The sequence below is a fragment of the Triturus cristatus genome, chromosome 3_1, assembly GCF_964204655.1.
Source record: "Triturus cristatus chromosome 3_1, aTriCri1.1, whole genome shotgun sequence".
Lineage (NCBI taxonomy): Eukaryota > Metazoa > Chordata > Amphibia > Caudata > Salamandridae > Triturus > Triturus cristatus.
The window spans coordinates 1159998295-1160021669 of NC_140583.1; the positions used below are offsets into that span (position 1 = coordinate 1159998295).

The following is a 23375-nucleotide window of genomic DNA, read 5'->3' on the forward strand; positions in this document are numbered from 1 at the left end:
TCCTGTAAGTGCAGGCCAGTGAGAAGTGAAGTGTGAATGTTGGTGTTATGGGCCCCACCACTGATTATAGGAGTGAATTTGTTAATGTGATATTTGGCCTATGACGAAGGGAGGATATTTGGTACGGGGTTTTGTCTTGATTCCCGTTACCCAGGTTCCGCGCTGCGACACGCTCAAACGTACACGATAGACCTGCTAAACATATATGTGAGGGCTTTAGATCTGATGTCACTTCTTGTGATGCCACTTCCTGTAAAGTCGTGGCTTGTGATGCCACTTTCTATGATGTCAATTCCTGTGATGCCATGTGTGATGTAATGCGCTGTGATGTTGTGCGCCATGATGTCACTTGAATACTGCCTAACTAGGTTAGTCCCCCCACTTCTTTTCTTAGGACTTGTGCCCAGGGTATATTCATCCGCATGCAATCTAGTGGTGATTGTATACCCTTTGCAGGAAGTATACATTCCAACCGACCGGATCCAGGCGGGAGACTCCTGATTTTTAAAGCCAAAAATTGCTTTATTTTACCTGTCTCCCGCCTGAAATAGCTTTTGTGCCAATAGAAGTCAATGGGATTAATACATTCCACCGATATTTCTCAAAATCTCCCCTTTTCCTTCTCTGAAATGTTGGGATGTATGAGCAGGTAATAGTGTGTTGCATTCTCAGGTCTACCACTAAATAAACAGTTTGATCCTGGGCAAATCACAATTTCCTGTGCCTCTGTTCACCAATCTGACAACATATCAGCTCTATGAAACAGTCTTAGTGTAAAATATAAACATCAAGGGCGCACTTCTGGGAGAGATGCCCAGCATGGTTTTTATTACTCACCTCCTCCGAATCCCGTTTGGACTTTTCTTTCCTAGATTTCATTGTGCCACAAGGAATCGTCACAGAAAGTGTCGTTGCAAAACAACAGTTTTGCCAACTACCCAACCAATCCTGTTTAAAGAAAAGCAAACCGCTGTGTCGTCTTGTCTATTTTCTTGTAATCCGTGCATGTGATCCCGCTCCGAAACACACGGGCTTGCGCAGAACATATACACTACACTTCAAGAGTGACACTTATTCACACTTTCTGCACATGCCATCTGCAGAGACGCAGAGTATCCGCACGGTGAGATCTTCTTTGTTTACTGACCAACGGCCACTTCTGGCTTGATCTGTTTCTCACAGAGCATGTTCCAAAGAGCAGTATCATTTCTTTGCGCATGCTCAGTTTCATTTTATTTTTTAAGGCTAAGAGTCGTTACTAGTCGGTATTCGGTAACTGTAAACTGGATGGACTGGGTCAGAAAGTGATTTGGTTGATAAGTAACTTTTCTGTGATTGACGACCTGATAGATCCACCTAAGATTTTTTCGAGGAATCCGTGCTATTACTACGCTCATATTTACCTCTTCCATTGGGTGAGCTTGCCTAGTCCAGATTTGTACATGGCTTGATTAAGATAATTGTGCAGAGCTTTTGGGAGAGTTCACTCTACGGGATATTTATTTAGGAAATGTTATAAAATAAGGCTGCCAGTCTGTAGACTCTACAATGAGGATGAAGTGACATTTATTAGGTTGTACCTCTCGAAGCCGGTGGAGGCACTTTGTTTGTCAGGAGCATGAGAGAAGGCGGTGCCGCACACAACGAGGATGAACTGAATGGTATGATGGTTTTAAAACACCTTGGACAAAAACATATCACACATAACTGTAAACAGGGCTTTTAAAACTCGGGGGTCTCTCAAAGAGGCGTGGCCGATGTAATTAAGGGCGTGGCTTACAACACTTTAAACTAAAAATCTGTGCTTAGCATAGTGTTGCTATTTCTGTAATTGCATCCAGATATATAATACAAGTAACATTACACCTACAACAAGCCAGTACGCTTCGGGCAATAAGCACGTCCAAGACCCAAATCTGGGGTAAAAGGCCACTTTATTGGACAGGCAGGCAATTCGACACATCTTAAAATACAGGTCATATACAGATCATATTTCAAACAACATATCCCCCCTAACACCCCCTGCCCCTAAACAATATACCCCAAAGCAACTATTACCCACATTGTTCGGCCTAAACCTCCTACCCAAACCCCTATCGACTTATCCTGCCTACCTCTTGCCTCCAACCTCGCTCCCTTGCTTCCCCCTGTCCGAAGCTATTCCTAATGCCCCCAACCCTTCATGCCTGTCTTGATCTCCTCCAACTCTGCCACCTGTCCAAGCGACAACCCTCAAGTAAATTATTAATATATATATATATATTTGTAATTATTTTTTACATATATAAATTATTAACAAGAAAATTAAGCAATAAACACATTCTGAGGGAGGGCCAAAAATTGTTCTCCCCTACCTTACCTCACAAAGCGGTAAGCGCTCCACAGAGAGTTCTAGACCCTCAGGCTCGCGCTAAACCACCGACTAATCGGAAGTGCCTGCGAGCCCCTGGGCCATACTACCTCCCGAAGCTGCCCGGGGGTGGACAATCTGCGATTGACACCCCCAGGAGCCCTCATCGGGCAATAAGCACATCCAAGACCCAAATCTGGGGTAAAAGGCCACTTTATTGGACAGGCAGTCAATTCCACACATATCTTAAAATACAGGTCATATACAGATCAAATTTCAAACAACATATCCCCCCCTAACACCCCCTGCCCCTAAACAATATACCCCAAAGCAACTATTACCCACATTGTTCGGCCTAAACCTCCTACCCAAACCCCTATCTACATATCCTGCCTACCTCTTGCCTCCAAACTCGCTCCCTTGCTTCCCCCTGTCCGAAGCTATTCCTAATGCCCCCAACCCTTCCTGCCGATTGTTGGGATTTGCCAATTTGCATGGACCTGTATTATTAGTTGAAGTAAAAACATAGCACCACTCTCGCCAAACAGGTGAACACATTTTATTCATTGTTAACCATTGTTAAGAACTGTAAACGCAACTGAAAACACTGTCGCCAAACAGGTTATAGCATAAATCCATTATATATCAAAGAAAAACTACCACCATAATCTAAAAACAAGAAGAGTACGGGAGGGAAGGTGGGCATGGGGGGGGGGCGAGAAAGAGGGTAATGCAGACGATTAGAAAAGTGAAAAAACATTTTGTTTTACTAATACCAGCTGTAAATTGGGAACGAAGAATGAAAATGCAACAAGACGCAAATCTGCAAAGAATACTGCCGCTTAAACAGCAATAATTCAACACCATGTTTGTATTTCAAGGACTTTAGAAATCATCTCTTTTATGTTTAGAAGATAAATCTAATTCCCAATAAAGGACAAATGAACCCCATCATATCTAAAGAACTGGTAGTCTTCTTTTGAAATTTCATTGTGAACTAGCCAATAAATTCTGTTAGAAGAACAAAAACGCTGCAGTTCTCTATTCACTTTCCTTCGCGCTCTTTCAATCACTGTAAATCTCTCCGCCCCTCGCCAAATTCTGCGTGGCATCATAGCTGTCAGGACCAGCTGAGATTTGGACCAGGTTTTTGAAAAAAGTTCCAAATCAGATTTCATCTCTATTAGTAGCCCAATCCCTGATAACTGGACTAGATCGTTCTCCCCTAAATGGATCAAAACAATTGCAGGCTTGTTCTTTAAAGACAACTCGCTCATAAGAGGTAGAAATTGGCCCCACTTCATGCCACTTTTCCCCCACCAAGAAATAGACACATCTTCAGAGCTAAAACCTAAATTACTCTCAAAATGTCTTTTTGCTGCCTGTTTTGCAGCCCATTTGACGAACGAGTGTCCAATTATCCAAATGTGCCGCTGAGACATTGATAAACTTGTCAATCGACCTGCAAAGAAAAAACAATTAATATCTCATATTTTAAGCTTCGTCTTCCAAATTTCTAATATAACACAGACAACAATCTGAGGACCAGCGTCCCAACTTCTTAACGTCACTAATGGAAAATCCCCATCTGGCAGCTTCCGAAGCCGCCCCAATGCGAAAGCAATGTGTACCAAAAATGGTGGGATTCTTCCCAAGCTTCTTTAAAGACTTCCGCAAGACTGCTAGGAACTGGGTGGCTTTTAACTGAGATACGTCCAAATGACGGAAAACAAACCTCGAAGATGTACCTCTTAAAAATAGAAAATCTAACCATGCCTGTTTGGGGCATAAAGGACCACCGATATGTTGTAGAATTACTCTTGAACCTTTCCCTGTTTGGTCTGTTTTTGAGCGTTCAAAAAAAATTCAATATCTGAAGGAACCAGGGATACATTTTATGTCTTAAGATCCCCATACGTAGCAGTACCCAGTAATTCAGATATCCTAAACGCTTCAAAAAAGAGCCAAATCATGCATAACTTGAACAATTGTGCTTCAAAATCGGAAAAACAAACATCATATAAAATGATTGTTTTTTTTTTTTTTTTTTTTTTTTTTTTAAAACCTTTATTTGTGCATAGTAAAAGAACAAAATACGGGCCTACAACCATCAGGCCGGCCACAATACGGTTGAGCACAGAGACAAACAGTACATCCCCTGTGCGTCAAGGTCAAGATTAGCAATGATTCAGGATTCATACACTGGAAGGATCCTTGACACCAGGGGAAGGAGAAGTGAAGGTTAATTTTAAGGTTTTCAAAAAAAATTTTTATCGAGAAAGAAATCAGTAAAGGATAGAAACAAGGAGATTCGAGTCCGCGAGTCGGCTTCATACACTGGAGAGCAGCAGCATCATTAAAACAGCCATAGAAAATCTCATACAGTAAGGCGATGCAGTTAGATAACAGGATCATCACAGTAGTAAATACGCACCCCCTAAAAGCCGCCCCCACTCAATCCACCCCACACCCGGACCCCGAATCGAAACAAGTATAGCGCAGAGACATGAAAGAAAGAGGCCCATAGAACTAAAAAGAAACAGTAAATTACCCCCCACCCTACACCAATGCGGAGGCTATGGCCTGCCCCCCCCCCAGCATAGTGCCTGTCGCCCAATGAACCCGAAATATAGACGAGAGAGAAAGTAGGAATAGAGTAAAGAAACTAAGAGAAGAAGAAGAAAGGAGGCGGGGAGGAGCCCACGTATCCTCGGAGCGCCCGACACCACCGGCCAACCAAGCCTCCACACACTGAAACCCCACTACACCCAAAGGCGGTCGTATGAAGATAGCATGTAACAACAAGGAAATGAAGGCAGACAGATCGCGACGAGTGCGCACAACATATGCAAACAATTCCAGTCCCAGTCCAGCCCGTCCGTGAAACTATGATGATAAAAAGTAATCTAGCCCTGGCCCGATCGCGGGCTTACGATTAGACCCGCCCCCTCGTGTCTGCCCCGCATCCCGAACAGACAAAGACAATATGGCCGCTTGGAAGAAGATGGAGAAGTAGAGTCACAAAATGGCCGCCGATCATCTATTGAGGTCCCCTTGCACACCATATAAAATCCAGACCTGGCTTGTAAAGTACATGAGTTCCACATAAAAGGAGCCGTAGGCCACCGTGAACGGTTCCTCGAGGTCGTCAGGTGTAGTTCAGCTGGAAGGTCCTGCGGGCACGGTGAGGCAGGCAACAACAAAGCAGGCAGCAATGACCGGGGAAACAAAGTATCCGCCATTGAGCAGGAGAGCGATTGATCCTGAGCGCCGGGAAAGCCAAACGCAGACACCAGTGGAGCACCGCTACACCCAGTCGTTACTTCCCCGCAGGAGGACCACAGCACTGGCAGACTCACGTCTTGTTGATCACAAACGGGGCGCTCACGACCCGCAGCAGACAGTGTAGAGTCGAACCGCTCACTCAGCGTTTGCAAGCCGACACACAATTGCAGACGAAAGTCCCGCAGGGCAGCCAGAACGGAGCCGTATGTCAGCGGAAGCTGCGCCCCCACAGCGGCAGCAATCCGGGACGGCACTGGGGAGCTGGAGTCTGGTAGAGGGAGGGCGAAGCGGGCAGCGGGCGAGACCGGAGCATCACCCCCCAGCGGCGAGCAAGCAATCAGCGCCATGTTTTACCGCTGAACGGTACCGTGGCCAGGGGGGGGATCGTGACAAGGAGGCAATTCCCAACAGGTCTGCGCCGCAACAGGTGAAAGCCAACAGTCGCTTCCCCTCCCTCGGGCTCTCTCGCAGCCGACTAGACCATAGAAGAAGGGGGTCTGCAGCCTTCCACAGCGTGGTCCACAGAGCGGGGCAGGAGACCCGTCATGCCGGGGCTTACCCTCTAGCTCCAGCCCGTCAGGTGCAGGGTGCAGGAGGCGTCCGGGCGCCTCTCCCCCGGCTCCCCCGGCGACCGTCCGCGGCGTGAGGCGGGATCGGGACCTCGGGGCTCAGATTTGCACCAGCGGGTCCGGTGACTGCGACGCTTCCAGGGGGCCGGCCGAGGCCACAGTAGAGCAGGGGTCCAGTGCGGGGAACAAAGGCACCAAGAACTCCGGCATCCGGGCGGGCTAAGACTTCGGGAAAGCGGCGGCGCAGTCAGCGCGTCGTCGCACGCGTTGGACCTCGAAAATCGGCAAGGATAGGAATCAGGATGATAGTCCGAGGCCAAGGGCCGACGGAGCCGGGCGCTCAAGCGACTGCTCCGGTCGCCATCTTGGCTCCTCCCTATAAAATGATTGTTAACTTATACAATAACTTTAAAGATATAGGCTCCCTTTTGTACGGCCCTCTCTTTTTTGTTTTCACCCAGCCCTGCAGAATCCTCCTGCCCATTTCCCCCGTTGATGGCTCATATCCCCAAAAGAACTTGCCGTAAAAAGATATTCCAGCCAGCTTCTCAGCGATAGTCGTAGGGGAAATGTTCTTGTCTATATTGAGCATAATAAACTTAACAATGTCTGCTCTGCGGTGACACAACCCTCTGCTATCATGAGCTCTATATAATGCGCCTGAACCTAAAAATTCCAGCCAAGCTCTTCTGTATGCCATTTTCGGACTTTGTGCTAATGAGTCTTCAATGAGTAGGTGAGCCTTCATGTTGCCAGATCCCATATCCCGCTGGGTACCTGAGTTTTCCGTAGATCCGCTCCGGGCGCCAAACCACGGAATCTCTCCCACTGAAAACGAGATAGGGCATCTGCGATGTTATTCTCAACCCCTGCAATATGTTTTACTTTGAATATTATATTCAACTTTAAACAGTCAAGCATGAATATTTGCAGTAACTTCAACAGTTGTCTGTCCTTGGCTTTCTGACCGTTCACAAGATCTACTACTGTCCTGTTGTCTACATTAAAAAGCACTGTTCTATTTGCCAGCTTATGCCCCCAAACGGTCAGAGCCATTATCAAAGGAAAAAATTCGAGGAAAGCTATGCTTTTCTTCTCAGCAACCCATCTGGCAGGCCATCTTTCTGCGCACCACCTCCCTTCCCAAAAAATTCCCAAACCATTGGCGCCAGAGGCGTCAGAGAACAATTGCATATGCCAGACAAAATCCTCGTCTAGTGACCAAAGGGTGACGCCATTAAATTCTTTTAAGAACTATAGCCATACTTCAAAATCTGCCCGCATGCTAGCAGTTATTCTGATCCTATGGTGAGGCAGCTTGATACCAGACATGGAAAAGCCAAAGCGCCTACAAAAGGTTCTGCCTGCCTTTATGACCTTGCAGGCGAAATTGAGATGGCCTAACAAACTTTGAACTACCCGTAAAGTCAGTTCATCTGCATTACTTGCATATTCCAACAATTTAGTTATTTCCAATATTTTCTTTTCAGGGAGTCTAGCTTGCATGTTCGTAGTGTCTATTTCAATGCCCAGATAAGTCAGACAACAGCTGGGGCCCTCTGTTTTGTCTTCTGCCATAGGAACGCCGATGTCCTGAGCGAATTCCTTAAAATCCTTCAGAGCTTTCTCGCAATTTTGTGAGCCAGCCCGTCCCATGAATAAACAAGCATTGGCTTAGCCAATAGGTCTCGCCTTTAGGACCCTATAAGTGTTTAGCCATGCAACAGTTGCATAACTAAATACTTATAAGGTCCCAAAAGCGAGACCTATTGGCTATGCAAAGCGGGCATGCGGCCGCGAAAGTGATCGCGATCACGATCAAACATCAAAGCGGCCGTGGGGCCGCGAAAGTGAAAGTAATCGCAGTAAAGCGCGGCACGCGCGCCCACGCACATGCACTGTAGCTGTAGGCTGGCCTGGTAGCACTTTTTGGAGCCTTCTCAATAAGTCTCGCCAGACCAGCGCATGCGCTGGGTCAGGCGAGACCTAAAAATCGTCCAGATAATGTGTAACTCCAGTGTGCCCTGTTCTAAAAGAGAAACACCACTGTAAAAATGAGCTGAAGGATTCAAATAGCCTGCATGATATCGCACAGCCCATAGGTAGGGTTTTGTCTACAAAAAACGTTCCTTCAAAAAAGATGCCCAGTAATGAAAAATCAGAAGGGTGTACCGGTAAGAGCCTGAAGGCTAACTTGATGTCACATTTAGCCAATTAAGAGTTCGTCCCAGTGTTTCTTATTATCAACGCTGAATCTACCGAAGCAAATTGGACCATAGAGTCCTCCTCAGCAATAAAGTCGTTAACAGATAAACCCTGAGGCCAGGACAAATGTTGGATCATCCTTCTTAGGGACTACGGCTACCGGTGAGACCATGAGATTGTCTAAAGGCCAAAAATCAAAGGGGCCTGCCATCCTCCCTTCCTTAACCTCTGTCAGCAATTTTCTCTTGCTGAGGTGTGGAAATTCGTTTGCCGATTTTAAATTTTGGGCAAACCTACGGCACCTTGGCCCTTGATAACCCAATTTAAACCTTTCTCTGAAGCCCCATTCTAATATTGTTGCTTCTTGTGTGTCCGGGTAAAATGTTAACCAATTACATAGTTTGTCCAACTTGACCGGAGTAGAAGCCCTTGTGACCAGGCTGGAACACAACACCTCTCCCTCTGTTTGGAAAAAAGCCCCCTCCCCAGTTTGATTGCTCTCCAAAGCATTGCATAACTGCATGTTTTCCCCCGCACTTTGAGCACTCATGCTTGTATTTACAAAGGTTTCGTGCACAATATCCTTTATTGAAGTTCCAGCATGCGCCGGATACCATTGTCTGCGGTCTGTTCCAGGAACCCAGTCCCCCCCAGGGTGGGCCTGCTTTGAAAGGGCCGATAGGGAACCGCTAAACCCCTAGCCGTATGCATGGATGGTGGAGGCCTTTGAGGGTACATCCACTGAACCCAGAGTTCATTGTCCACCTCCCCCCAAGGTTTATTGGGTATTAAAACTAATCTGACTCTAAACTCCTCGTCATAGTGTAACCAGGCATAACCCCCAAATTCAGTAGCGGCTTTCCGAATTGTGTCCAGATATTTAAAAAGCGACACCGACCTGTCAGGGAATTTTTCGCAGTCTTCGCTTGCGAAAATAAGGAAGGCTGATGTACATGTATCAATATTGGTTGGCACCCTTTGCCTCCTTGCTAACTCCCATGCCTCTTCCTTTGACCCTCCTTTTGCTTGTATTTCTCTATATAAAAGTTAAAATACGTCAATAAATTCCCCTTTCCAGATTTTTTCTTTAGTAGCCTTGCTTAAATGTGCGCCCAGTGGCATAGACAAACCCATATAAGGTAATCGTTTTATTGATGACGTAGTTTGAAAGTTAGCTGTTTTAGCGTTGCTGTCAGAACTTACTGAGACTTTTATTTTGTCATCTACCAACTCACCTTCTGCTTCCACCTGGCTACCCTTATCCTGTTTTGGGACCTTATGGCATTCGTTATCTGTACCCAAACTTTTCCCCCCCTCAAACGTTTTTGAACAAACTGTGCGGGAGCCTCACCTGAGGTTGTGGGAATGTAGTCTGCAGTATAAGCTCTCTTCTTCAAACCTTTGTCTTGAAATCTTGAACTGATTCTGCCCTTATTGTTTTCGTTTTCTCTATCCTGCGGAAAATAAAATCTCGAGACATTTTTAGTACATCCCCCTTTCCCCTCATGGAATCTTGCCAGTCTTTCATTATCACCCTTTCATCCACAATTTCACCTTCTTCAAATCATTCTCTTTCATCGTCTGAGAAATGCATTCTACCACCCCGCTATTCCCTACACTACCACCCCTCATACTACCACTTGGCTGCTCCCCATCCCCTATATCCCCATCATATGTTTTCCAGTTTAAAGCTTTTTTGTATTTAGCCACTCTTTGTGCGTCCAACGACGTGGGGAATTTCGCTTCAAAATCCCCCTTCGCATCGCCTCTTATGTTGCAGGACTCTAGACACCTGACCGGACGTTCTTCACCACCCCTTCTTATGCCTGGCGGTATTTCGCCCACGTTGTGTTGCAAAACGCTTGAATTTGCAACCATAATAGCTCTGTGACCTTTAAGTTTTAATAACCTAATGTCATAATTTATCTCCTGTGGTATCCACACCCATTGTCCATCCTGTTCGCGCTCCCTGGAATGCGCAGTCTGACTAACAAAATTCCTGTCACGACTGTCCAATAATAAATGATTGTTCTTTTCTACATTTGAAGGACTGGCAAAATTATTCATATCATGCGCGCTTTTTTGAAGAGATACATTTGCCTCTTCACATGCACTGGATGTTCTCTTTGTCTGAAACATGGAGTCACCTTTTTGACTGGAGATTCTAGGAGACAAAACCCTGACAGATGACATTTTATTTAAAAAATTGACATTTTTAAGCTGTTTCTTCCCAAATATGCAAATATCATTTTTTGACACCAAAACCTGTGGCTCTTGTAAAGCAAGGCTTTGCATTTGCTGACTTTGCCCACTAGGTGGAGTATTTTCATTATTTATATGAGCCAGCAGTTCTATTTTTAACCCTTTCTGTGCCCATGACGAGCTGGACTCGTCATGGAGCACAGTCGCGATGTGCCCATGAGGAGTCCAGCTCGTCATGACACCCACCCACGGGGTAAGCGCTGGCGCTCCCCCCGTGAGTGGTCGATCCTTTTTTTTTTTTTTACTGGGAAGGCAGGGGAAGACCTTCTCCTGCCTCCCCCGCCCCCCACCCCGCGTCATCAATGACGTCAGCGCCCGAGCCGCACTGACGTCATTGGAGGTTTCCCCTTTGTTCTCCGTCCGCAGTAAGCCATTTGCTTCCTGGGCGTCGGAGAGGAAAGGTGAGTTTTGGGGCTGGGGAGGGGGGATTTTCGGCGATCAATGGCGTAGTTAGGGTGGGGCGGTGGGGGCACTATTTTGGGGGAGGACAAAGGCATTCAGTTAAGGCTCGGCTTGCTTTAGCGGACGTTCGGGGATGGACAGAGAAGGAATAGGACTCGGGCAATGTCCTCTTCTTTTTTGTGCTGGCAGCTGTCCCCACCTCTCTTCCTATTATTCCCTCTCTTTCTGTCTTGCTCATCAATTACTGAAACCGTGACTTGAAGTAACGGGTCACAGCCTCTCTTTCCTTCCTTCATTTAGTTGCTTCCCTGGGAAATGGATCTAAAAAAGAATAACACTCTTCCGAGAAATGCCCTTTTTCTGACATTTTTCTATTCCAAAGTCCAGCAGGATGGAGAGAAATAGAAGGTTTTAAATATGAAAAATAAATACATAACTAAATAAAGCAAGACAGAGGGGTTGCAAAGTGGCCAGATTGGTTTTATTTACATCCAAATACATCAGCATCACTTTACAGAGTTTGCCAGTGAAGCGCTACTTTCGTTTTCTCGTCTTTCTTTGAACAGCATTCTTGTTCCCAGGTGGGAAAGTGTACCATTCCTGGAGGTACTGCAATACCTGGTTGATGGATGGATTGGAAAACACAATGTGTACCATGGCTCTGTGTTTATGGATGTGGTCTTTTTATACCATACTGCTTATGTTTTGTAAGGATATAAGCAATGGACATTGAAACGGTTCCATTCAGGGCCCTCTAGTCATGTCCATAACTTTTCAGGTAATACCACTTGCTGATTTCTGAATAGTGAGTGAGAGATCGTTAAGGTAACCATGTTGTTTCTGCTTACATTTCACATGCTTTACTTAATCTTGCATTCCCTATGAGTGGTTGCTTTTACTTTTTTTTTAGGCAGCATATTACTCTTGTCAAGTGCATAATTTGTATTGAGCCACATCCAAGTGTTTATAGCGGGCACAATTAGGTTATAGCTGAAGGCAGTGCGAGTTTCTCTCAGTGGGGATGTATGGTGTTCAGTGGGGGAGAGGATGTGGCACTATGGCCAGAGCTGTCGAATTTGGAACTGGGGAACTGGGTTCAGCCTTCATGACCAGTCCACCAGACCTCTCTACTGAGGGAGCACATTCCCATGCTAGACCGTAGAAGGCCCCACTAGACCGTAGAAGGCTTGATGTCTTAGCACAAGCAGGTGTACCCTAGTGGCGTCAATTGTGGGTTAACCTTGAAGGCCTGTCCACCACAATCCATACTGAAGTTCATCTCCAGTCTTGCGGGCAGGCCTACGAAGCAGCACACCCTAGAGCAACAGGTTAGGGCGATGCGAACGGTGTGACCTCACTGGGTACCTATTTCAGGTGGGTGCGTAGTGTTTGCAAGTATATTATGGTTTGAAAAAAACTTGCTGTCTCCTTCCTGGCCTCCAGCAATTTTCAGAAACAATAAAAATGTCATGATAACTTTGGTGATTAATGTTCTTCCTAGAGAGAGATGGAGTTTTGTCTAGTGGAAGGGTTGACTCCTGGAAAGGTAGCACAGAGGGTTAATGTGCCTGCTGCAAAGAACATGTACCATGCAGATCACAAAGTGCACTGCTTTAATGGGGGGACCATGATGAATGGTCATTTAATGTCAGCTGTAGATGATGGATCCCTGAACAGTGTCATGTATGTGCATGTTTGCACTGTGCGGAGGGGATTACCAGGTAATTATTCACGCAGCTCTCTGATAGATGTCACATGCGGTTTTTCTGAGTCCCCAGATAGATCATGCAGTCTGTGTGTTCTCTTTTGTACTGCCAGTCACCGGTGTATTCAACTGTGTAGCCTTGGACCGTGTCATGTATGTGCATGTAACTTGCATGATCGAGGTAACTATTAGCGGCGATACTACGTGTCTCTCGGACATCTTTCAAGTGGTCGCCATCCTTTTTCCCCAGCAACCCCCCTCCCCAGGGGCGGATATCTGAGAATAGCCCCGGGCGCCACAAGCTCTAGCTACGCCTCTGCCCCCGATGTCTCTTTTATGCATTCCTGCTGCACGATCGTGCAGCAGGAATGGCCACTAGCGCCAGGGTTTTTTTTCTTTTTTTAGGATTGGCGTTGTTTGTGGGAGCGGCCCCTTAGGCAAGGGTCGCTCCCCTTATGGCCACATTATTTTTTTAATATTTTAAACTGCAAACAAAATCAAAGAGGTAGCAGACGATCCGTTACAAGAGGAAAAAGTGATGTGTGCATGTTACAGAAGAGTACAAAATACAAGTAGAGGTAAAATTGTGCAATAAATGGCAGACACTCAGAAAACAAGAGCAAACGTTACGTTACATGAGGCAGTGGTGGTAATTGTGCATGTATCAAAAGCAAACAAAATACAAGAGGTAGCAAACAATACGTTACAAGAGGAAAAGTGACATGTGTGCAAGTTACAAAACAGTACAAAGTACAAGTAGAGGTATAAAAGTGCAATAAATGGCAGACACTCAAAACACAGGAACACACTGGGAATGCACTTCTATAGGCATGGAGAATAGAATTTCCTATAATGTAAATACTTCCTTCAGATAATAGAGAGGGTGTGAATTAAGTTTGGAAGTGTCTTTGCAGGAGGAGAACTTTGAGGTCAGTTTTGAAGGACTGGGAAGAGGGGGTGGTCCGGAGCTGAGGCTGAGTTCCAGATTCTCGCTGCGTTGCCTGTAAAGGATTGGGCCATCGATCTTTCCTTCTTGAAAGTGGGAGGTTCAAGCAATACATTTTGAGCAGTATGTGATGGTCTAGAGCATTATATGCATATGTGACATTAATGTTTTTTTCTCCTTTTTATTCTAGTCTAAAGTTTTCGATTCCTGTTTCCGGTTTCAACAGTGGTTGTTCTGCAGTTTTGTGTAGTTGCATTTTTTTGGTAAGAATTTTTGTTGTTGTTGTATTTACTCCAAATGAGTAATATTGTAATGTTTGAATGAATTTTTTTGTAAGTGATGTCATAATGGCAGCATATTTAGTTAGTGGTTTGAGCATGAAATTCTTTGCGATGTGTTTTGCATAGTCTTATGTGTAATTTCTTTTCTCTTTCTTTTTTAGTGGGATATTGTTGATCCATACTGTGTCTGTGCAGATTAGGTGGTGGTGAGTAGTTTAGCTGCCTCTGGCAAGTGAGTGGTATTGTTTTGGAGTATATATGTGTTTTTGATAAAGGTGCTTTTTGTTTATTACTTATTTTACAAAGTGTTTGTTGTTGTTGACTTGTTTGACAAGTTACCTTTATTAGTAAGCATTATGGCTAGCCGTAGAATGACTGCTCAACAGGTGGTTGGTATGCTTCTTGAATCTTCCTCTGAGCATGATTATGAGACTGACAGTGCGTCTGAGGGAGAGGAGGGAGGGGAAGATTCTGGCAGTGAGTTTTCTCTCCACATGGAATCATCGGATGATGAAGGTACTCTCAGTGCAGATGAAGGTACTCTTGGTGTGGATGAAGTGCCTGTCCTAGAGGAGGAAACTGCTGTGCCGATGGTGCAAGAGGCATCTGGATTGCAGTCTGAGGCTGCTAGGCTTCCTACTGGAAGTGCTGGACTTTGGGTTGATTCAAACATGGTGCAGCCTGTGTTGCCTGCCTTTAGCGGTGATGCAGGGTGTAGAGTGGATTGTGAACATTTTTTGCCTATACAGTTTTTTCAGTTGTTTATGGATGATGTATTTTTGGGTGAGATTGTTGAGCAGACGAATTTGTATGCTGAACAGTTTTTGAGGGACAACAGTGACAAACTTAGGCCCCAGTCTAGAGCTACCTGGTGGACTCCCACAAATCTGGAAGAGATTAAGAAGTTTTTGGGTTTGACTTTATTGATGGGTGTGGTAACGAAGCCAAACTTGGCCCCATATTGGTCTACTAACCCCTTGTTGGCAACTGCCATATTTCCTGCAGTTATGACCCGTAATCGGTATTTACTTTTGCTACGTATGCTGCATTTTGTTGATAATTCTATGGCGTTGCCACGAGATCGCCCTGACTGTGATCGTCTTTTTTTTTTTTAACATATTTTTATTGCCATTTTCATATTTCACACATCGTACATCATACAAAGTTTTCGAATAGTGAAGTCAGAATGTACCTTCCATGGTGGTACATAATATCTGCATATACTGGTGATACATCAAGTGGGAGCATAAACAACTTACAGATATATCGTGATGTGTATACCCTGTTGTCTCAGGTTCCAGACATGGCACAGGAACTGGGGTGTAACGGGGCATAACCTAGGGAACGGGCATGGAAGAACATCTCCAGAATCTCTAGCGAGGGTATGGGACGTCGTATGGGTAAGGCACCACTGTGACTCACGGTTGCCTATCATATTCGATTCGACCTAAAGCCACTATAGCACACCTGATGCTGGTGTTTGTGAGGAGTTCATGCGGTCTTTATTTCGAAAGATTGGTTGGGTAGGGTCTGTGACTGTGATCGTCTTTTTAAGAGTCGGACCATTCTTGATCACTTTGTAGATCGATTTTCTGAGATCTATACTCCAGGGAAAGAAATATCTATTGATGAGTCTTTGGTCTTGTTCAAGGGCCGTTTGGTTTTTAGGCAGTACATCCCTAGCAAGAGGGCACGCTATGGAATTAAGCTGTATATGTTGTCTGAGAGTAGGACAGGATATGTTTTTAATTTTCGTGTGTACACTGGTAGAGATTCTACTATTGACCCCCCAAGTTGTCCGTCCACTTTTGGAGTTTCAGAGAAAATTGTGTGGGATCTTGCTAGAAGACTGTTAACAGAGACCACCATTTGTACCTTGATAACTTCAATACTGCTGTGCAATTATTAAAGGAATTGTATAAAGTGGACACTTTTGCATGTGGCACAATCCGCTCTAACCGTAAAGGTTATCCGAAAGAGCTTGTTTGCAAAAAACTTCAGAGGGGGCAGTGCAGTTCCTTGCGTAGCGATGAACTACTAGCTGTAAAATTTGTGGACAGGAGGGATGTGTACATGCTGACAACCATCCATGATGAGAGTACTTCACCTGTATATGTTGTCTGAGAGTAGGACAGGATATGTTTTTAATTTTCGTGTGTACACTGGTAGAGATTCTACTATTGACCCCCCAAGTTGTCTGTCCACTTTTGGAGTTTCAGAGAAAATTGTGTGGGATCTTGCTAGAAGACTGTTTAACAGAGACCACCATTTGTACCTTGATAACTTCTATACTGCTGTGCAATTATTTAAGGAATTGTATAAAGTGGACACTTTTGCGTGTGGCACAATCCGCTCTAACCGTAAAGGTTATCCGAAAGAGCTTGTTTGCAAAAAACTTCAGAGGGGGCAGTGCAGTTCCTTGCGTAGCGATGAACTACTAGCTGTAAAATTTGTGGACAGGAGGGATGTGTACATGCTGACAACCATCCATGATGAGAGTACTTCACCTGTGGTTGTTTGGGGTCAGGTTGCAGAAGTGTGCAAACCTGTGTGCATTCTAGACTACAATAAGCACATGGGTGGTGTTGACAGAGTAGATCTGAGGTTGGAACCTTACTCTGCTATACGGAAGGCTTATGTTTGGTATAAGAAGTTGGCCATCCATTTCTTCGAATTAGCAAGTTTCAATGCTTTTATTGTGTTCAAGGTGTGTTCTCCTGCGTCAAAGTTTCTTCAGTTTCAGCACTCTGTGATAGCTAGCCTTGTTGTTGTGGAACAGGCAAGTGTTCCTAGATTTGGAGTGGTGGAGGATGTGGCTCGATTGAAAGATCGTAAAGCTTATAATGTCGGTCGCACTCCTTATTAATCCTTGTAATTAGACAATTGAAAGATCGCCACTTTCCTGATTACATTCCTCCCACATCTTCAAAGGATTTTCTCACTAGGAGATGTAGAGTCTGTTGGCGAAGAGGTACGCGGAAGGAGTCTCGTTATTTCTGTCCCGGGTGTCCTTCTAACCCTGGGCTGTGTATGCTTGCTTGTTTTAGAGCGTACCACACGCAAAATAAATTTTGGGAGCTTCCATGAGTGGTAAAGTGAACTGGCTGGTCTGTACTGTTAAAAAAATTTATTCTGTTTCAAGGTTGGCATTAGTGCAATGTATTTAGTTTCAGATTTTGTGGTAGAAGATTTGTACCTATTTGCAATTTGTTTGTGTTTTTTTGTATATAAAATCCTAAATGTGATGGCGGTGTGTGTAGGTTGGCGCTTGGCTGGAGGTGTGCGTGGACTGGCGCTTGGCTGGTGGTGTGCGAGGACTGGCGCTTGGCTGGAGGTGTGCGTGGACTGGTGCTTGGCTGGAGGTGTGCGTGGAGTGGTGCTTGGCTGGCGGTGTGCGTGGACTGGCGCTTGGCTGGAGGTGTGCGTGGACTGGTGCTTGGCTGGCGGTGTGCGTGGACTGGCTCTTGGCTGGCGGTGTGCGTGTACTGGTGCTTGGCTGGTGGTGTGTGTGGACTGGCGCTCGGCTGGCGGTGTGTGAGTAGTGACTTGCTGCTGGTCACTACACACACTGCTAGCTGAGCGCCACTCCACGCAATCCATCAGTTTGTGTAGTTGCTGTGTCAGGAATGTGGGCGTGTGGCAGTGATGGGCCCTTGAATGGCGCTGTCTGCTGGTGTGAGTGTTGTAATGTGATGGGCCCGCGGCTGGCGGCGTGAATGTTTTGTATGTGTCACACGTATGAAAGGTGTATGAATGGCCTGTAAAGAGGTTGGTGCCTTGTCGTGGCTTTACAGCTCACGAGCTGTGAGTCAATGGTTCAGTTTCTCGTCCTTTCAATTATTAATAGTGCATTTCATTTTTGTGAAATCACTTGCTAATACAATTGTATATACTGAACCATTACTCACCCTCGTGCCAAATCCAACCAGTATGTGTGTGTGCTTTAGGATTAAATGGCTGTGCAGTAATATTTGTCTTTTTTGTCTTCCTGAAGCAGGGTGTACCTTGTTCCTTTTTGTGAACGTTGTGATGTGTTGGTTTTGTGCCTGGTGGTGTGAATGGTCTTGTGTGTATCACGTATGAAAGGTGTGTGAATGGCCTGTAAAGCTGTTGGTGCCTTGCCGTGGCTTTACAGCTCACGAGCTGCGAGTCATTGGTTCAGTTTTTTGTCCATTTAATTATTGACAGTGCATTTCATTTTTGTGAAATCTCTTGTTAATAAAATGTAATATACTGAACCATCACTCGCCCTCGTGCCAAATCCAACCAGTATGTGTGTGTGTTTGAGGAAAAGATGGCTGTGCAGGAATCTTTGTCTTTTTAGTTTCTCTGCCAAAGTGTATGTTCCATGTAAGAATAACCCACCAACTGTAGATATTGTCGTAAACCCATGGGAGTTCATGGTGATGTCTCTCTTGTGAATTCCAAAAATTTATTTTATCCACAATGTCCTGCAAACCTCAAAATGTCTGTCACATTTTCCTTGCAATATTGTGCCGAAATTCTCACGCTGTAGAAACAAACAACTAATTATGTCAAAACGATCTGGTTTTGCAAGGGGGTCAACTGTCTTTTTGGCCCGTGTTTGGCGGCCATCTAGGGAAATCTACCAAACCCACACATTTCTGAAAACTGGACACCCGGGGGCTTCCAGGTAGGTAAGGTTTGCGTGGACCCCCAACGTTTCCGTACCCAGAATCTCCTGCAAACCTCAATTTTAGCTAAAAAAATCACTTTTTTCACACATTTTTGTGTGGGAAAGTTGTGGCATCACCGGGCTCACTCAAATTTCCCACCACCCAGCGTTCCACTGGGTCTCCCGGTAAAATTGGTGCCTCACTTGTGTGGGAGGCCCAAGTACCCGCAACAGGCAAGGGCCCAAAACGTAGTGAGGCAACATCAAAATTGCCTATCTCAAAACCTCCTGGTTTTGCAAGGGGGGTCACTTGGGTTTTTGGCCCGGTGCTCGGCGGCCATCTAGGGAAACCTACCAAACCCACACATTTCTGTAAACTAGACACCCGGGGGCTTCCAGGGAGGTGAGGTTTGCGTGCATCCCCCAACGTTTCCTTACCCAGAATCCCATGCAAACCTCTATTTTAGCTGAAAAAATCACTTTTTTCACACATTGTTGTGTGGGAAAGTTGTGGTATCACCGGGCTCACTAAAATTTCCAACTACCCAGCGTTCCCCCGGGTCTCCTTGTAAAAATGGTGCCTCACTTGTGTGGGAGGCCCAAGTACCCGCAACAGGCAAGAGCCCAAAAATTTGTGAGGCGACATCAAAATTGCCTATCTCAAAACCACCTGGTTTTGCAAGGGGGGTCACTTGGGTTTTTGGCCCGGTGCTCGGCAGCCATCTAGGGAAACCTACCAAACCCATACATTTCTGAAAACTAGACACCCGGGGGCTTCCAGGGAGGTATGGCTTGCGTGGATCCCCCAACGTTTCCTTACCCAGAATCCCCTGCAAACCTCAATTTTTGCTGAAAACATCACATTTGTCACACATTTTTGTGTGGGAAAGTTGTGGCATCACCGGGCTCACTCAAATTTCCCACCACCCAGCGTTCCCCCAGGTCTCCCGGTAAAAATGGTGCCTCTCTTGTGTGGGAGGCCCAAGTACCCGCGACAGGCAAGGGCCAAAAACTTTTTTTTGATAGGCAATGTTGATGTCGCCTCACTACGTTTTGGGCCCTTGCCTGTCGCGGGTACTTGGGCCTCCCACACAAGTGAGGCACCATTTTTACAGGGAGACCCGGGGGAACGCTGGGTGGTGGGAAATTTGAGTGAACCCGGCGATGCCACAACTTTCCCACACAAAAATGTGTAAAAAATGTGACTTTTTCAGCTAAAATTGAGGTTTGCAGGGGATTCTGGGTAAGGAAACGTTGGGGGATCCACCCAAGCCATACTGCCCTGGAAGCACACGGCTGTCAAGTTTTCAAAAAAGGTTTGCTAGGTTTCCCAAGGTGCCCGCAGAGCTAGGGTTAAAAAACTAGAGCTAGGCACTTTGCCGAAAAAGGGTCATTTTTCACTGCGAAATTGAGGTGTGACCACGTTGCGTTTTGCGCCGTTTCCTGTCGCGGGCACTAGGTCGACCCACACAAGTGAGGTACCGTTTTTCTCGTAAGACTTTGGGGAACGCGTGGTGGGTGGAAATTTGTGGATCCACGCAGATTCCGGAACTTTCCACCACAGAAATGTGGGGAAAATGTGTTTTTTGACAATTATTTAGGTTTGCAAGGGATTCTGGGTAACAGACCCTGATGGGAGGCAGTCAAGTCACCCCATCCTGGATTCCCCTGGGTGTCTACTTTTAAAAAATGTATAGGTTTTCTAGGTTTCCCAAGGTGCCCGGAGAGCTAGGGTTCAAAAACTAGAGCTAGGCACTTTGCCAAAAAAGGGTCATTTATCACTGCGAAATTGTGGTGTGACCACGTTGCGTTTTGCGACGTTTCCTGTCGCGGGCACTAGGCCGACTCGCACAAGTGAGGTACCGTTTTTTTTGTAGGACTTTGGGGAATGCGCGGTGGGTGGAAATTTGTGGATTCACGCAGATTCCGGAACTTTCCACCACAGAAATGTGGGGAAAATTTGGTTTTTTTGGCAATTTTTTAGGTTTGCAAGGGATTCTGGGTAACAGACCCTGGTGGGAGGCAGTCAAGTCACCCCATCCTGGATTCCCCTGGGTGTCTAGTTTTAAAAAATATATAGGTTTGCTAGGTTTCCCAAGGTGCCTGCAGAGCTAGGGTTCAAAAACTAGAGCTAGGCACTTTGCTAAAAAAGGGTCTTTTTTCACTGCGATATTGAGGTGTGACCACGTTGCGTTTTGCGCCGTTTCCTGTCGGGGCACTAGGCCGACCCGCACAAGTGAGGTACCATTTTTCTCGTAAGACTTTGGGGAACGCGGGGTGGATGGAAATTTGTGGCTCCACGCAGATTCCGGAACTTTCCACCACAGAAATGTGGAGAAAATATGGGGTTTTTGACAATCTTGTAGGTTTGCAAGGGATTCTGGGTAACAGACCCTGGTGGGAGGCAGTCAAGTCACCCCATCCTGGATTCCCCTGGGTGTCTAGTTTTAAAAAATGTATAGGTTTGCTAGGTTTCCCAAGGTGCCCGCAGAGCAAGGGTTAAAAAGCTAGAGCTAGGCACTTTGCCAAAAAAGGGTCATTTTTCACAGCGAAATTGAGGTGTGACCACGTTGCGTTTTGCGCCGTTTCCTGTCGCGGGCACTAGGCCGACCCGCACAAGTGAGGTACCATTTTTCTCGTAAGACTTAGGGGAACGCAGGGTGGGTGGAAATTTGTAGATCCACACAGATTCCAGAACTTTCCACCACAGAAATGTGGGGAAGATGTGTTTTTTTTGACAATTGTTTAGGTTTGCAAGGTATTTTGGGTAACAGAACCTGGTGGGAGGCAGTCAAGTCAACCCATCCTGGATTCCCCTGGGTGTCTAGTTTTAAAAAATATATAGGTTTGGTAGGTTTCCCAAGGTGCCTGCAGAGCTAGGGTTCAAAAACTAGAGCTAGGCACTTTGCCAAAAAAGGGTCATGTTTCACTGCGATATTGAGGTGTGACCACGTTGCGTTTTGCGCCGTTTCCTGTCGTGGGCACTAGGCCGACCCGCACAAGTGAGGTACCATTTTTCTCGTAAGACTTTGGGGAACGCGGGGTGGATGGAAATTTGTGGCTCCACGCAGATTCCGGAACTTTCCACCACAGAAATGTGGAGAAAATATGGGGTTTTTGACAATTTTTTAGGTTTGCAAGGGATTCTGGGTAACAGACCCTGGTGGGAGGTAGTCAAGTCACCCCATCCTGGATTCCCCTGGGTGTCTAGTTTTCAAAAATGTATAGGTTTGCTAGGTTTCCCATGGTGCCCGCAGAGCTAGGGTTAATAAACTAGAGCTAGGCACTTTGCCAAAAAAGGGTCATTTTTCACAGTGAAATTGAGGTGTGACCACGTTGCGTTTTGCGCCGTTTCCTGTCGCGGGCACTAGGCCGACCCGCACAAGTGAGGTACCATTTTTCTCGTAAGACTTAGGGAAACGCAGGGTGGGTGGAAATTTGTAGATCCACGCAGATTCCAGAACTTTCCACCACAGAAATGTGGGGAAGATGTGTTTTGTTTGACAATTGTTTAGGTTTGCAAGGGATTTTGGGTAACAGAACCTGGTGGGAGGCAGTCAAGTCAACCCATCCTGGATTCCCCTGGGTGTCTAGTTTTCAAAAATGTATAGGTTTGCAACATTTCACTAGGTGTCGGCAGAGCTAGTGTTCAAAAACTACAGCTAGACACTTCGCAAAAAAAGGGTACATTTTCATTGTGAAAATGTGGTGTGTTCACATTGGGTTTTGTGCCATTTCCTGTCGTGGGCACTATGCCTACCCACACAAGTGAGGTACCATTTTTATCAGGAGACTTAGGGTAATTTAGATTTGTAAAGGAACTGTTATTACCTATTGACTTTCGATGCATTTCTGCCTTCCAAATGAAAGACATTGTGTAAAAAAGAAGTCATTCTAAAAAATGACTGATAATTCTCATGCTAGTATGAGTATTCCCAATTCCGGAAATGTGCAAATATCTACTGTTTCTAAACTCTATATTTTGTTCCCATTTCAGAAATACATAGTTGTCTTTCATACCTATTTTTCCATGTACACATTTTTACAGAATAATTACTATATACCCGGTACAGAATAAAAAACCATTGCAAGTTGCTGCTCAGTTTTTGGCTCTGGGTTCGTCGGGTTCTTGGTGAACCTACAAGTCCTATATAGCCCCACAACCAGTAATGTCCAGCGGATGTAACGGTATATTGCTTTCAAAGAGCTGTCATAATTAGAAGAAGTTACAGGTGAAAACGTTGACACTAAAGGCTGTTTTTTTCAACTAATTTTCAATTTATCCTATATTTAACTGTTAGTTTCTATAAAGAAACCTTGATGGATCTACACAAATTACCCCTTGCTGAATTCAGAATTCTGTCTACTTCTCTAAAATGTATAGCTTTCCAGGATCCATTATTGCTTTTGTACCCATTTCTACCATTAACTGGAAGGAGGTCGAAAGCAAAAATAATAGCAAAAATAGGCTATGTCCCACAAAAATGCCAAAACTGTGTAAAAATGTTGGGTTTCTGACAAAAGTCTGTATCCCCTAAAAGCTGGGAAAATGGTGATTTCAACCCCACAAACCCTTTTTTGATAAAATTTGCAGGGAAAAACCCAGATGCTTTCATTTGCAGCGCGTTTTTCCGAAAAAAACAAAATTTTGCTGTATTTTAGCTCATTACTGTGACCCCTCCAGGGGAATCCACAAACCCTGAGTACCTTTAGAATCCCCATGATGTTGGAAGA

General features: G+C 45.4%; 1 protein-coding gene across 4 annotated transcripts in view; it reads right to left on the reverse strand.

Annotated features, from left to right (window-relative positions):
* Positions 1 to 1187, reverse strand: part of LOC146861683 (uncharacterized) — a 311367-nt gene extending 310180 nt beyond the window's left edge. For 3 of the 4 annotated variants that reach the window (XM_085646052.1, XM_085646053.1, XM_085646051.1), the window contains exon 1: positions 838 to 1026. In XM_085646052.1, coding sequence (XP_085502178.1) covers positions 838 to 879 — 42 coding nt within the window. In that variant the 5' untranslated portion in view covers positions 880 to 1026. Of the gene's footprint in view, positions 1 to 837 lie in introns of all 4 variants that reach the window. The other variant, XM_085646054.1, reaches the window with a different exon arrangement.
* Between the last annotated feature and the right edge of the window lie 22188 nt (positions 1188 to 23375).